This window comes from Sesamum indicum, linkage group LG15, assembly GCF_000512975.1.
Source record: "Sesamum indicum cultivar Zhongzhi No. 13 linkage group LG15, S_indicum_v1.0, whole genome shotgun sequence".
Classification (NCBI taxonomy): Eukaryota; Viridiplantae; Streptophyta; class Magnoliopsida; order Lamiales; family Pedaliaceae; genus Sesamum; species Sesamum indicum.
This window is the reverse complement of record NC_026159.1, coordinates 7449842-7463215: the sequence shown is the minus strand read 5'-3', so window position 1 is coordinate 7463215 and position 13374 is coordinate 7449842. Positions and strand designations below refer to the sequence as shown.

General features: G+C 34.5%; 2 protein-coding genes across 3 annotated transcripts in view; both read right to left on the bottom strand.

The window, feature by feature from the left end:
- The window catches only part of LOC105178167 (alpha-mannosidase), a 16450-nt gene extending 11107 nt beyond the window's left edge, over positions 1-5343 (bottom strand). Inside the window, exons 1-10 of the mRNA XM_011101563.2 lie at positions 3852-5343; positions 3643-3726; positions 2996-3084; positions 2736-2910; positions 2478-2597; positions 2308-2391; positions 2145-2216; positions 1908-2021; positions 250-350; positions 58-151 (exon numbers count right to left, since the gene is read on the bottom strand). Of these exons, the coding sequence (XP_011099865.1) occupies positions 58-151; positions 250-350; positions 1908-2021; positions 2145-2216; positions 2308-2391; positions 2478-2597; positions 2736-2910; positions 2996-3084; positions 3643-3726; positions 3852-4070 (1152 nt within the window). The 5' untranslated portion in view covers positions 4071-5343. The remainder of the gene's footprint in view (positions 1-57; positions 152-249; positions 351-1907; positions 2022-2144; positions 2217-2307; positions 2392-2477; positions 2598-2735; positions 2911-2995; positions 3085-3642; positions 3727-3851) is intronic.
- On the bottom strand, positions 5522-12965 carry LOC105178168 (26S proteasome non-ATPase regulatory subunit 4 homolog). 2 transcript variants are annotated; one of them, XM_011101565.2, is made up of 11 exons: positions 12805-12965; positions 12593-12706; positions 12303-12408; positions 11842-11956; positions 11540-11749; positions 11141-11450; positions 9962-10085; positions 6737-6840; positions 6547-6615; positions 5910-5985; positions 5522-5753 (listed from the first exon to the last, which is right to left on the bottom strand). In XM_011101565.2, exons 1-10 carry the CDS (start codon positions 12814-12816, stop codon positions 5938-5940), a joined length of 1212 nt encoding a protein of 403 aa, XP_011099867.1. In that variant the 5' UTR covers positions 12817-12965; the 3' UTR covers positions 5522-5753; positions 5910-5937. The 2 variants fall into 2 exon arrangements, with proteins under 2 accessions (XP_011099867.1, XP_011099866.1); XM_011101564.2 differs by having other exon boundaries at positions 5522-5736.

Here is a 13374-nt window from a genome sequence, read left to right as displayed (position 1 = left end):
GAAAAGGTCAATTGCTTTGCTCAATATGCACCCCACAAAGAGAATTCATGAGATTACCAGATAATATCCACTCAGCAAACGAATGTATCTTTTGAGGGCAGGGCGACTTGTATAAAAGCCTGTCCAATAGGCATTAGGACTGTCTGCATATCTATCCAATCAACAGAAATACTTAACATTGGTATCTTTAATCAAATCAAATAGAAAAATCATAATAATTGAAATATCGAGAAGGTTATTAGTGCTCACGGGAAATAATCATCAAGCTTCAGAGGCCAAGTTTCATTGGCAGCATATTTTGCATCTGTGTATATTGATGGTGTAGAATATAATGCATTAACCCGACCATCCTGCGTCATCAAGCTTTGTTAGACTCATACGGACGGGTGAGAACTAACATTTTACATCCAAATGAATACAGATAAGAAAATTTCATTCCCCAAGAATTTCAAAGCGTGTCAAGTATATAAACTCTTCGGTTATAACTTTGCAATACAAGAGGTTTAAGAACCATACTTGTTATAAACTTATTAATGTGAGTAAAGATTGATGATAACGAGCATTCTAATGAATATCGAACATGCATAGGTTAGTCTGCACTGGAGACTGATTTAGACATTTAAAAGGAAAAAAAGAAAAGCAAAATCTTAAATAGCATTTCCAATAGAAACCCTTGTTATTTGAAGTTCGCACCTCAAGTCACTTACCTTATACAATATTTATCTATTGTCTACTCCACTATAAAATTGCCGATGTTTCTTTTGAGTATTTGTTAAATACAATGAATCTCAAATTCTTTTTATAAGGAGTTATTTGAAATTATTAGCTAAATTTTAATCCATCAATCCAAATATAACCTAAAAAAGATTAATTTACTAATGCATATGCAAAGACTTTAATGGTCAAATTTAATAAACTACACATGAATAATATATACTATAGGAAGCTAAAACTTAAAAATATCAAGAATTATATTAAAGAATAAATATCATAAACTGAAAAACAAAAATTACCAAACTTATTAAATTGAAATTGCTTTTGAAAAATTTAAAACAAGCGAGATCTGACTCATTGACTTTACTTCAATATTGTATAATTCTTTGAATATTACATTTTTACTTAATTTTAAATATTTTTTTGCCACAAGATCATGAAGTTAAAATCACAAATAATACAGTTTTGATATCAAATCGTACTGGGAAGCGAAATATTCAACAAAGAAAATAATTACCAATTGACTAATGTGAAAATAATATTACAAAAATAAATTAAGAATGTGAAACAATTCTACAATAAATCAAAAAACATAAAAAAAAGAACATTCTTATCAAATTTAAAAATCTATAAGAGACAGTATTAAAATATAACTCAAACAATTTAGGACCTAATGAAACTAGATAGAATTATTCTCATACTAAGGATTTATGCAAGTTACGTTAATTTTCTATAAAATGACTAAAAATTAGTCTACGTCGAACAATTTAATAAGTTAGAAACCCAGAAATGTTCATGAATAATAGCAAAAGAGATAATGATATTGTATAATTGATGTTATAAATATAAGCATAGGTTTCAAAAAGATATTGAATAGATATTTAATAATAACATTTAAAAGTAAGGTTTAAAATTATCCCATACTATCATTTTAGTCATAGAATACATTTTTATTTTACAGTTATACTTTCATTTTAATAAATCAACAAATTAAAAGATCAACATACTAACCATAAAGTAATTATGCATAAAATGTATGCCAACTGACCTGAAAATTTAGAAATACAACAATCTAATATAGAAAGAAAAATACAATTTGTAGGTATAATTTTATAAAAATAAGTTAAAAATTCTAAAAAAATGACATAGGTATATGGGAGTTAGCAATTATGTTATCAGAACATAAGAAGTACCTTGTTAACATAATGAATAAGTTTGTCCATCTGCTTGAACCAGGACTCAGCATATTGATATTGGAAGTCATCTCCCATAGTCCACATAATATGGTTGGTTCTCGTGACATTTGCCTGTGTATCAAAGCCAAATGAAAAACTATACATACAATTTTCTAACAGCTGCTTTCTTTTTCTTTTTCATATTTCCTCTTTATGCTTTTTTGTTAGTATCATAACAAAAGTTCTCGCGTTTACCTGAATCATGGCTGCAGCAATAAAATCATTAACTCGTACTTCAACATTAAAGTCAAAAAGGAGAGGATTATCCTGTGGTATAGCAATGAAACAACTGTTAAGCAAAGAGTAATTGGAGCATAGCTATAACTTTGGAACTGACTGCTCCTACTAGTCATAGAACCTGCACTGGGTTGAAGTAATCGTTTACTTCAAAATGAAACCCTTCTGGTGGACTATAGTGAACAGGAAATGCATTGGCAAATATCTGCAATAAACCAGACCTCAAAGGTGACTAGGTGAAGCAGATTAACAGAACAAACATTTGAGGGGTGCAACAGTTGCATTCCTTACCTGAGAAGAGGAACCAAATGTCCGGGATCCCTGCCATATGACTTCAAGAGATTTATCTCCCTTTCGTTTTGCTCTGTCTTGGTAATCAACCCGTGCAAAATGAACAGAATCAAATCCTAGCTACATGATCCGCAGAATGATAAATCACTAAGCAAACTATGAATTGGAAATGAATGGAAACAATAGCATCAAGGATTCGTGAGGAAGTCTTATATTGAACAGATAGTTATATTTGAACCACCACATTTGTTTTTATACCTCAGCTCCTAGGAGGTAAGCTTGCACTGCTGAGTGCCCAAATGGATCAATCTGCCATCCAGCACGAGGAGTCTTATTAAACTGACTCTTTATCAGTTGATGGCCTAGAGTTGTTTGGTCAATCATGTCTATATAATGAGTAGTTGCTTCATCATGCATACACCATCCACCATTTCTGTACAGGAAAATCATTAAAAAAACATTATGCCAAAAATCTACCAGTGAATATATGAATATCAAGTTACTAGCAATCATCATACACAAACTCCAAGCGGCCAGCATCAACCAGCTTTCTCACTTCTTGTTGAATTTCTACACTTTGCTCTTCCCACCACCTACTGAAAAATGCCTATTTGGATTTCGAAGTTAGAGACAAGTGAATTTTGCATCATCACGGTATTTATACATAGCTAATTGCATTTATTCCTATATCTCACATAACACAAGTAGTAAAGTCCACAAACACTATTCATTTTTTTTTTCTGGACATTTTTTATATCAACAATGCTACAAGAATACCGGTTATGAAACTTGGTTTGACACGCACAGAAAACATCTACCTTCCCAAACAGCAAAAACAACTTTTTAGTTCACAATTAAGAGCATTTTAGTTAACCATGTCTTGAGCTGGAAATGGATGCTAGAGGGTACACACGGCAACCTCACTCATGCACAATAGTTTAATGTACCCACTATTAGCACCAAAAGGACAATAGAAACTTCCCTTCAACTTAAATTTTTATTGGGATACCATGTAATATGAATAAGAAAAACATTGTTCTAGCAATTTCTTTCCATTCAATATATTCATAAACAGACATACTAACCACAACTGGAACATTATCGTCTGCTTTATTGACTTAATAAAAAGCAATAAAATCATCAAATAGGGAAAAGATTTAGCTACCATTTCAGCAAAGATAAATTTCCTGCTGGGATCACGGCGCAAAGCCATGACAACCGAGTCCAGGGTATTTTCCACACATGCACCCTGCAACCACAAGCACCAAACAACAAACAGTAAACATTTTTTAACTTGTTGCATCATCAAAACAAAAGAAACATCCTCAGAATCAAATAGTTATAGTCCACTCATGTATTATTTCCAGCCAGCACCTGAATACTGTTATTGGATCCAACATAGTACTGATCAATAGTCTTGAGCCAGCCCACATCATCATGTGAGTGAGCAACCAAGTGAACATTCAATTTCCCGTCCACAATGCCACTCCCAGTGTCGTACTTGAGGTACCCTTCAACGCCCACAATCCCATATGAAGAAAGAGCAGATGCAATGCACAATAAGGCTGAAAGAAATAGTGCGAAGCTTCCCATTTCCAAATCCAACCAAGAATTCCCCTTGAAGGGTTCTTATAAAACATAAATTGGTGCATACGGGTACTCCAAGAAAAGTGATGCGGAGGTCACTATGGAAGATACAGACAAGGAAAAAGGACAACTATTCATTGACTTGGCCTTTCATTTATGAGCCGGCCAGAAGTTCAAATAGGTTTACAATTAACCGACAACAATCGTGACTTTCTGATGAAAGATATTGAAAAAAGAAAAAGAAAAAGAAAAGAAGCTATTCCCGGAAAAACAGTTAAGAGCGATTTCGGGGCTGCGTGTGAAGTGTGACCCCTCTGCATGTGAGTGCCGGCACATATCATTAACTGCTTTGCGGTAGTCTCTGAATGAGACACGGGTGAGAGGATAAGGATTGTCGGGATGTATTGTTTAACGTGTCTCACACTCTGTAGTGATTTTTCCTTGAATTAAGAGAGGTGAAGATGAAGATGAAGATAGTAGAGATTGCAAAAAGCTGAAACTAGAGAAATTAAGGCTAATTCATTACATGACTGAATGGGTCTTTACAACCAAGCTATATAAGAGTAACCGTAGCCGCTATAACAAGAAGTAATCTTAAATTGAATTGAAATTGCAGAAAATAATATGTAGAGTGCTGCAGCTGCCCCGCCATGGGAGTGCGCTGCTGGTTTGTTGAAGCAGAAAGAGGGAGAGCCGTTGGAAACTTTAATCTGGAGCGTTGTTTTGCTGGCCCTTTGTTATAACTGAAACGGCATCGTCTACTTAATCCCTTTGGAATTTGCGCGTAGATGGATGGTGAGGAAGGCAGTGCGTCTTCTTTCTGCAGCCATAAACATAACTGACGGCAGCAGATGATGCTTTCTTGTACTGAGGACGGAGACTTCTACGCAGAGAACAAAACAAGCATACCTCTACTACCCTGGAATGTGGTTTTAATATCATTTTCCATTGTCAATGTCCCATTTGGGTCATGTTTACATTTTACGTCGGCGGAGTTGAGATTAATGTGTTGGAATAAATGGACGATACCGTGATAGAATTTGAGATGGATGGGGATCCCATAAATTGAACACTAAATTCTCATATAATAATATCCTACTTATAAGATGGGTCTATGTATAAGTAACCTATAAAATAATCCTTCTGCGGTATTCGCCATGGTATCCTATTTTTCCCCTTTCAGTTTTCGTGTAACCTATAAGTGTTCATTCTCAGTCATATTTATGGCCAAATGACGACCAAAAAGTTCAGTAAAACTAAAGCACACTCTTCTACAAAGGAAGACCGCAGGGTTGGATTAACCCCTCCCGGGTCTTCATTCAACAATCTTTCTCCCATGACAACGACAAGTTCAGCATTTAATCCTCACCAGAGAATACATGAAACTCACCTATCTGAAGGGAAATAATTGAGAACAAACACAGAACAGTTGAGAAAGAAGAAATTCCTGACCAAGATTCAGTAACCCATGCCACATATTTTCATGGAAATAGCCCATTTCACGTAAACTGTTAGATAACAAAAAATCTCCGAATTCACTAGATCATGCTACATCATCAGTTCACAACATGAGAATGGTCATGGCATATTCCCTTCTGACTGACAACAATAACCAACATCCCTAGTGCCAACTTCGATGCTTACACAACTCTTCGATCGAAAGATTCTTCCCCTGTGCAACACAAGTTCCTATAATTAGCTTAGGGATTAGATACTTGACAGCATAATATCCAACATATGTAGAGTGAAAAAGAAATGTATGGGAACCAATGTTGAGTGGAAAAGAAATGTATGGTAACCAATTCAAATTATCAACAATTTTCATAGTAAAGCTGGAAATTACACCTGATGGTGGATACGACTATAGGCATGTTCACTTCTTTTCATCCTCTTTTGGAGCCTTATCGTCCTCTTTGTTCGGCTGGAACAGTACATAAATGGTAAGAAATCAAAGGAAACAAAAACAAGCACTAAAGAAGCAGTTTTGCTACCACTACTTGATTTTGTTCAAGAAAAAAGACATGCAAATACAATTAGCTCATTTTAGATTCGCTTTCTTGCCATTTAGGGGAGAAAATGCCAGTTCGGTCCCTTGCTTCAAGCAAAGCAAAGATCGGTTGTGGCTTCTTTTTCTAAGGTTTGGTCAGATTCCTTAGTTCTAATATTAATAAAAAGAAACATATGACAAATCACTCCAACATTTGAATCTATAACTGTTATTTCCAACATCAACATACACAAAGGAAAGGCGGATGAGTAAAAAAGAGAGAACCAGAAAGAAAAATATGGGGAATTTTGCATAAGGAACACTAGTGGAATGAGCATTGCAGAAAGGTTCAATCTCTTTAGGCTAAGATTGAATGATCAATATCATCCAGAAAAACAGAGAGATTTGCAAAACCAGCTGAGAGAGACAGAGAAAAGTGATAACTAAGATATATAAGAATCAAAGAGTAATTAATGATTCAATTGCTGAACATACCTCAGACTGACTCTGCATAGAGGCAAGCAAATCCTTGACATGGGGGTCATTTGGATCAACTCCTGGAAGCTGTTAAAGCAAACAACAGTGAATTATGACATGAAGTGATAGCAAAATATTTACTAATTTAAAAATCAATTAACTACAAAAATAAACTAGAAAAGCATGAAAATATCAGCATTGGACTTACTGAAGTAAGGATGGAGGACACAAAGGATTGATCTGCCAACAGCTTATTCATGTCTGTCTGGTTTGATTGATCTACTGCACCCTCTTGTACAGACAACTGAAGGGCTACAAGAACAAGGAGAAATGAACTAAATGAGAAGAATAAGTAAGGTACACATGATTCCACCATATCCTGTATATACAAATTAGAAGTAAGTTTTAACAAGAGAAATCACAATGCAGAGAGATATTAGTTGCGACAGTGCCACTGGAAAAAATAGGGTTGTCGGTAAGGCTCACTTACACACTGACAATATTGTCACTTTCTGATGAAATAACAGAATAAAATAGCCAATCAAAGGAAAGAAAGAAATGCTGTAAGAATGAGTAAAAATTTCAAAGAATTGCCCTTCTGCTACTTCTTCACATGCTCAATAGCTTCAAAATATATCGAAAAAATTAATTCAAAACTCAAAATCATGTTCTGGGGGGGCTTGACATGTTTTTTGCCATAACCCGGTTCTCAGTTCCCAATCTGTATAAACTAACACATCGTCAGGAGATTTTACATATTTTTGGACTGTTTCATTCTCCAAAAGGCTCTACAACCATGAAAGATTAATGAAACTTTGGGTCTAGTTAGATATATCTGGTAGTTAAATCTAACTACGGTATTGTTATTCAGATCTGCAGTAATTTGTGTGCTCTTGGTCTCTTTTTATCCTTGGTTGGCTCTCATACACATAAATTATAAGACACAAAAGGATATCAGAATTTCTGCTGTAGCTCAATATATAAATGACAAAATAAGTTATCTGTATAAATAAGCAGATCCAGCTCCAAAACCAGAGCCAATGACAAAAATCTCTTGACTTCAAAAAAGAGGGAAGAATACACCAAGGACAAACAAATACTGTCATGACTACCTTCCAAGTTAAGATAAGTAGATAGTATAAAAAATTGATGTAATTTAAAAGCCACCAAAAGCATTAAAGGAGTCAAGACCTGGGATTTCCAACAATGTTCCACAAATCTAACCAGTATCAGCTGTAGTTTACGATAACAGGAATAGATCTCCAGTGACAAAAGGTACATTTTCATGAAAGACTAAAAACTCAGATTTTACCTACAAATAACCTGAAGTCCTTCTGACCTGTGTTCTCCAATATGCGATTCACACAAGTATTCAGATTCTGTCAGTCCTCAACTTAACCTCAACTCATCCCAATTTCCATTCATCGAAAGTTTAGACTTTGTTCAAAGACATACTCTAAAATGTTTTACACAATCCTCAGGTGAAAGCAAAGAAAACATTCTTTGATTTTCATTTGACAATACAATGTGTTTGGATGATTTGTTTTAAAAAAAAAAAATGGATCTTGTTTGGTTACAATTTTAACATGGAATAAAATTTGATTTCATGTGTCACTTCAAGTGGGAAGATTGATGTCAGCGGGGTCAAATCATGAAGTTAGTTATGTGGTTAATATAAAACTTGATAAAAAGTTTCAAATGTCTGTGCAAGTAAAATTAAATCATAGAAAAACATGGGCACTTTTATATATATATATATATATATATGTTAAACATTTTAGAAACTTCAATTTTTTATTAATAATCGAAAATAACTTCTAACAATGGATAGATATTAAAATGAGTAAAGAGAAAAAGGCTATTACTCAGAGAAGGCAAAAGACATGTGGAAGTTGGAGAGAGAAAGGAAACAGACTTAAAATTAGAGAGAGAGAGAGAACGAGGGAAAATAGGAAGAAAAAATCACATAATACACCAAAGTGACCATCTTCAATTATAGGGGCACAGATTGAATTTTTATAAATTGTGTACTTTATACCAAAAAAAAAGAGAATAATTAGTGGTAGCAGAGGGAGTAATTATAAAGAAAGAGAAAAAGCAGAAAGAAAGGTACTACATGTATTAGATAATAGGGGATAAGAATTGGAGAGCATGCATCTGAAGTATGATAAGAAAATAGTTGCAAATTCGTTTTTGTACTGTTTGAAATTGGATTTATCATCCCAAAAGTGTGAAAAAATGCCCCAGTTTTCCAACAATCACAAAATTGAACTTCGAACATTAAGAAATGTGTCATTGCAAAGTCAAAAAGCAAGGATTAAATCATAGCCTAACGTTTGTTAGTTCTTCCTTGGCTTTTTAGATAATAATTCAGAGCATATGCCTACATCGTGTGTATTAGACGTAACATCTATCATCCATAACTTTATATAATTGAGATTCGAGAAATGCACCTTTTGTGTCTTCAATTTTTATATTTATTTTTAATTATGTTATTAAAATTTATTTATTTTCTCTCTTTTTAACTTCCGATTTCTGCTCTTCTCAACTTCACCTAACTCTTTTTCCAATAATTACTCATAACTTTATTCTATTGTTATAACATTTTTTATTTATCCAACAAACATATACATAAATAAAAATTAGTTTTTTAGATATAAAATTTATTGTGCACGCATTTTAGTGTGGCACATATACTAGTCTTTTCACAACTGAAGCAGGCTGATTTAATTTGGCACCGGCTACTTTCCTCATGTTTCTCTTGCACCCTCCAACTTTAACGTATACCTCCACTTTCCCCAAGCTCTCTATTCTCTAACTCCCACTTTTATCCCAGTCTCTCTCTGCCTAAATTTAACATGTATCGCTTTTATCTAAAAGGTTTCTTTTATTCTCTCCAATAACATTTATTCTTTTATATTCTTCTTTTTTAATGTGAACTAAAATATACAAAATTTAAAACTTATATTGAAGATAGATAAATAAACTTTATAGTTTGTTAAAAAATCATCCACACATAATTCAGTATGTCAGACACAAATCACTAAATAAAAAACAACCGCTAGAGTAAGATGGAGAAGTCCATTCATTGTTCAATGCAATTAATTGCTCTTTCTGAAGAGAAGCAATGAAAGGAAGGAAATGAAAATCCTCTGAACAGAATAGAAGTTTAAAGTCGTAGGCTGACTAGATAGCACTCCCTCCGTTCAAAACTTTGCCCCATTTTACTTCTTCAGATGTCCTTAAATAAGGTTCCATCTCCTAAATGGAAACTCTTCTCCCTTAAATCACCCTCTCACTTAAAGAAAACCCATTATTAAGGCAATAATTTTGGGAGGGGATGAGTACCAATTTCAGAAAATGATGGGCTCATACAATGAAAAAAATTAGAAGTGTTAGTACTAGATATTAGCCAGTCAACATAAGCTCTCACCAAGTTGCAGATCATGATCATCAGCAGATGCATCTGACATGTCAGTATCCCGCACAGCAACTGTTGAGGAGGAATCATCCATGGACATAGCCAGGGCCTGCTGTAACAATGCATTCTCATCATCCTGCACCGACCATATCACATGTTAACTGTACTTAACTGTTCACATATCATCATGCACAAGAAGTCAAAGGACATGAATGTAGAAGTTTCAGGTTGTTTCCTGGACACCAACCACCTAATAAAGTAACTAAATGAATTTCAACATGCAAATGGAACAGGAAGCATGCAGGCAAATGGAGTCGAAAAATAAAAAGTGAATGGAGCTTTATCCAAATAAACTAGAACTAAGTGTTTGAACATTTTTTAGGACCAAGGAGAACCTGTATTTGACATTTTTTCCTCCACTTTGCTATGTGATTTGCCAACTTTCTGATCTAATGATCACATAGAATATATGGCTGCTGTAAACATCCAAAATTTCTTAACAAGCCACAAACTTGTTTGTCACAAGCTTTTCACGCTTCTTACTGTTTCTCAATCTGCCCCTATATTTAGCCTCCTTATCTCTGGAATATTCAACTTATCTCAATTTTCCAAAAGGGCCTCTTGCAGAATATTGAGGAAAAACTTGCAAGCAGTTTCATATAGCACAGCAAAACATCCAAGTACTTAACAAATAAGGATCATATATATTGGCCAAATCACATCATTTCCAGGATTCAAAAATCATGTAGGTCCGACCCACACAAAACAATCCGTTACTAGAAAATTTTACATCAGATACCATACCATGAACTTTTTTAGGCCACAAATAAAGCTACTTATCAGCAAGATGTCGATCAAGAAAGAATATATGTATGATAACCACATCCCCACAGTTCCGAACTGTTTGTGTTTGTGTATCAGGAAAATACGCCTATTCAAAGGATTTAATTTAAGACTTCATATGTGATGGCATGTCTACATGTCGAATTACTTTTTATCCAAATCCTACCGTTTACACATCAGATGTTGACAAGACTAAGCAAGGATGACTGGCACCCAGGAGTATACGTCATTAGCCATATCAAGAACTATGATTACCAGTATGAAGAAAAGGGCTTTGTGAATTCCCATGTGATAACTATCATGCAGTTCATACATGCAGCAGAGATATGAAAAAAGAATTCAATGAACCATTAGATCATGTGTCTTCTTATCAGGCTCAGAAGTTCCAGGATCCACATTCTCAGTCATGGTTGTGTCTTGTGAAGTGGACTGCTGTTCTCCTTTTTCCTGCTTTGCAGCTTCTTCTGCAGCTTTCTTTGCAGCTGCTTCTTGCCTTGCCCTCTCCTCTTCCATTGATACGCGAAGTGCAAGAGCAAGTTCAGGATCCAAGTTTGGATCCACACCAAATTCAAATCCAGATACACCACCAGCTGCAGCAGCAGCTGCAGCTGCTGCAAAACCACTCCCCCCTTCTCCATCACCAGTAAAGATTGGAGTACTGCAGAAGAGAGAAGAATAATGAAAATCATAAAATGACAGGTTCAGTACGAAATCAAAGAAATTGCACATTTATAGAAAAAGAAAAACCTGATAAGCACATCTGAAAGAGCACTTGGGCCTGGAGGAACGTGAACAATATGACTGCTGTCATTGTTATTTACTGCAGCAAGCAACGCTTCAAGCTTCTCCCTCTTTTCCTCATCTTCTTCACCAAAATTTACAATGTCAAGAGCTACACTGTTCTTCTTCAGTTTTCTTCCAATCAACTCCAACACCTTCTTGTCATATTTAACAGGACTGCAAACATGGAAAATTAAGAAAAAATGTGTAAACTAAAATATGAAAATAAAGCCAAAAGTTTGGCTTCAAATTAATACACTGATTCTCACCTTCCAGCAAACACAATTATCCTTTGTTGCTGCTTCTTGTTTTGGCGATGCTTGAGGGCCAACTGCGCAACCTGGATCCCAGCAGCCAAGTTCATTTCACCGCCTATTTCTAAACCTACATATGAATAAAGCAAAACTTTAGGCTGTGAACAAATAATGAAGACATCCAATTTAATCAGAACACGATAAACTATGATATACTAATAAACAGCTTGCAAACCCATCACCAGCGACGGAAATTTTCACACAAACATGAAACCAATATCTCATTTCCGCTTTCCTTATTTTATTCATTAAGTCACATCAACATTGTAAATGCTTAAGAGACAAAATAATTATTCATTTTTGGCCAATTTATAAAAATCTGAACTTTTAAATTAATAAAAAGAATCTTCGATTAAGCCAAAAACTAATAAAAATAAGACAATTAATATAGTCGAGCACAAGGTATAAAAGCTAACCGTGCATGCACGCCAAGATCTTGCCAAGATCACTAGTTGGAGTGACCAATACGCGAACCCCTTTCCCAGCCATTGTTAACACTCCCACCGTATTCTCAGGATTTGACTACAGAAGAAACAGCAACTAAACCAATCAATAAACCTTACAACGATAAAACAAAAACAAAGCTCCAAACTAGCTAAAGCAAATGCAGGCAACAGAAAACAGAAACCCTAATCATCATCACAAACAAGATATAACAAAGACACCAAAAATGAGGGGGGGCAAAAACAAAACTAGAATAACATACCTGAGTTTTAGCGCCACAAATTAGGTTAACGGCGTCGGCCTGAGCTTGGAATCGATTCGGAGAATAATCCCCGTTCCGCATCCACTCCGAATTGTCGATGCAGATCATTGTCGCCTATTTTCAGCAAGATCAAAAATTCAGCACCCAGTAGAAATAAAAATGGAACCCTAGCTTCAATTAAGAAAAAGAAAGAATGTAAATTAAAGACAAACCTCAAGCACCATGATTACACAAAATGGGAACAGACTAGAGAAAAGAGAGACACAAAATATGGAGAAAACGAGCAGCGGATATGAGTTCTGCTTTGTTTTGGGGGAGAGAATTTGAAGTTGCTTGGAGGAGGGGCTGCATAACTTGTTAATGAGGAAAGAACGTTTTACAATTTCGGTTAAATAATTTTAAATGGATAATTACACAAGTTTGCTTTCAAGTAACAAATAAATCTCTCATTTGATCAAATTGATATTAATAAAAAAAAATAATAATTGAATTATAATAGTTCACTTATTATTGATTTATTGCAGGCCAAATAATTTTTTTTTATTAAATTAGCCTTATAACGATAAAGATATACTTCATCATATACATTAATGCATGAAGACATATGAAGGTAATTTAATTATAAAAATATTTATTTGACCTGTAATAAATCATTAATAAGTCAATCGAAGGTAAATATATATTTTGTTTCAATTTTTTTGTTAAAATCCGCAAAATCGGTGAATTTTAACTAACAGATGAACCCATTTGTTAGATAAAAGCAAATTTCAAGGGTGCTAAAT

What these genes read in the sequence shown, in the direction of transcription:
- LOC105178168 (XM_011101565.2), bottom strand. An exon ending in AGAAGACACATGATCTAATG is followed by an intron (nt 10,086 to 11,140) that starts GTTCATTGAATT and finishes TGGTCGGTGCAG; the next exon opens with GATGATGAGAATGCATTGTT. An exon ending in CTATGCAGAGTCAGTCTGAG is followed by an intron (nt 5,986 to 6,546) that starts GTATGTTCAGCA and finishes GTACTGTTCCAG; the next exon opens with CCGAACAAAGAGGACGATAA.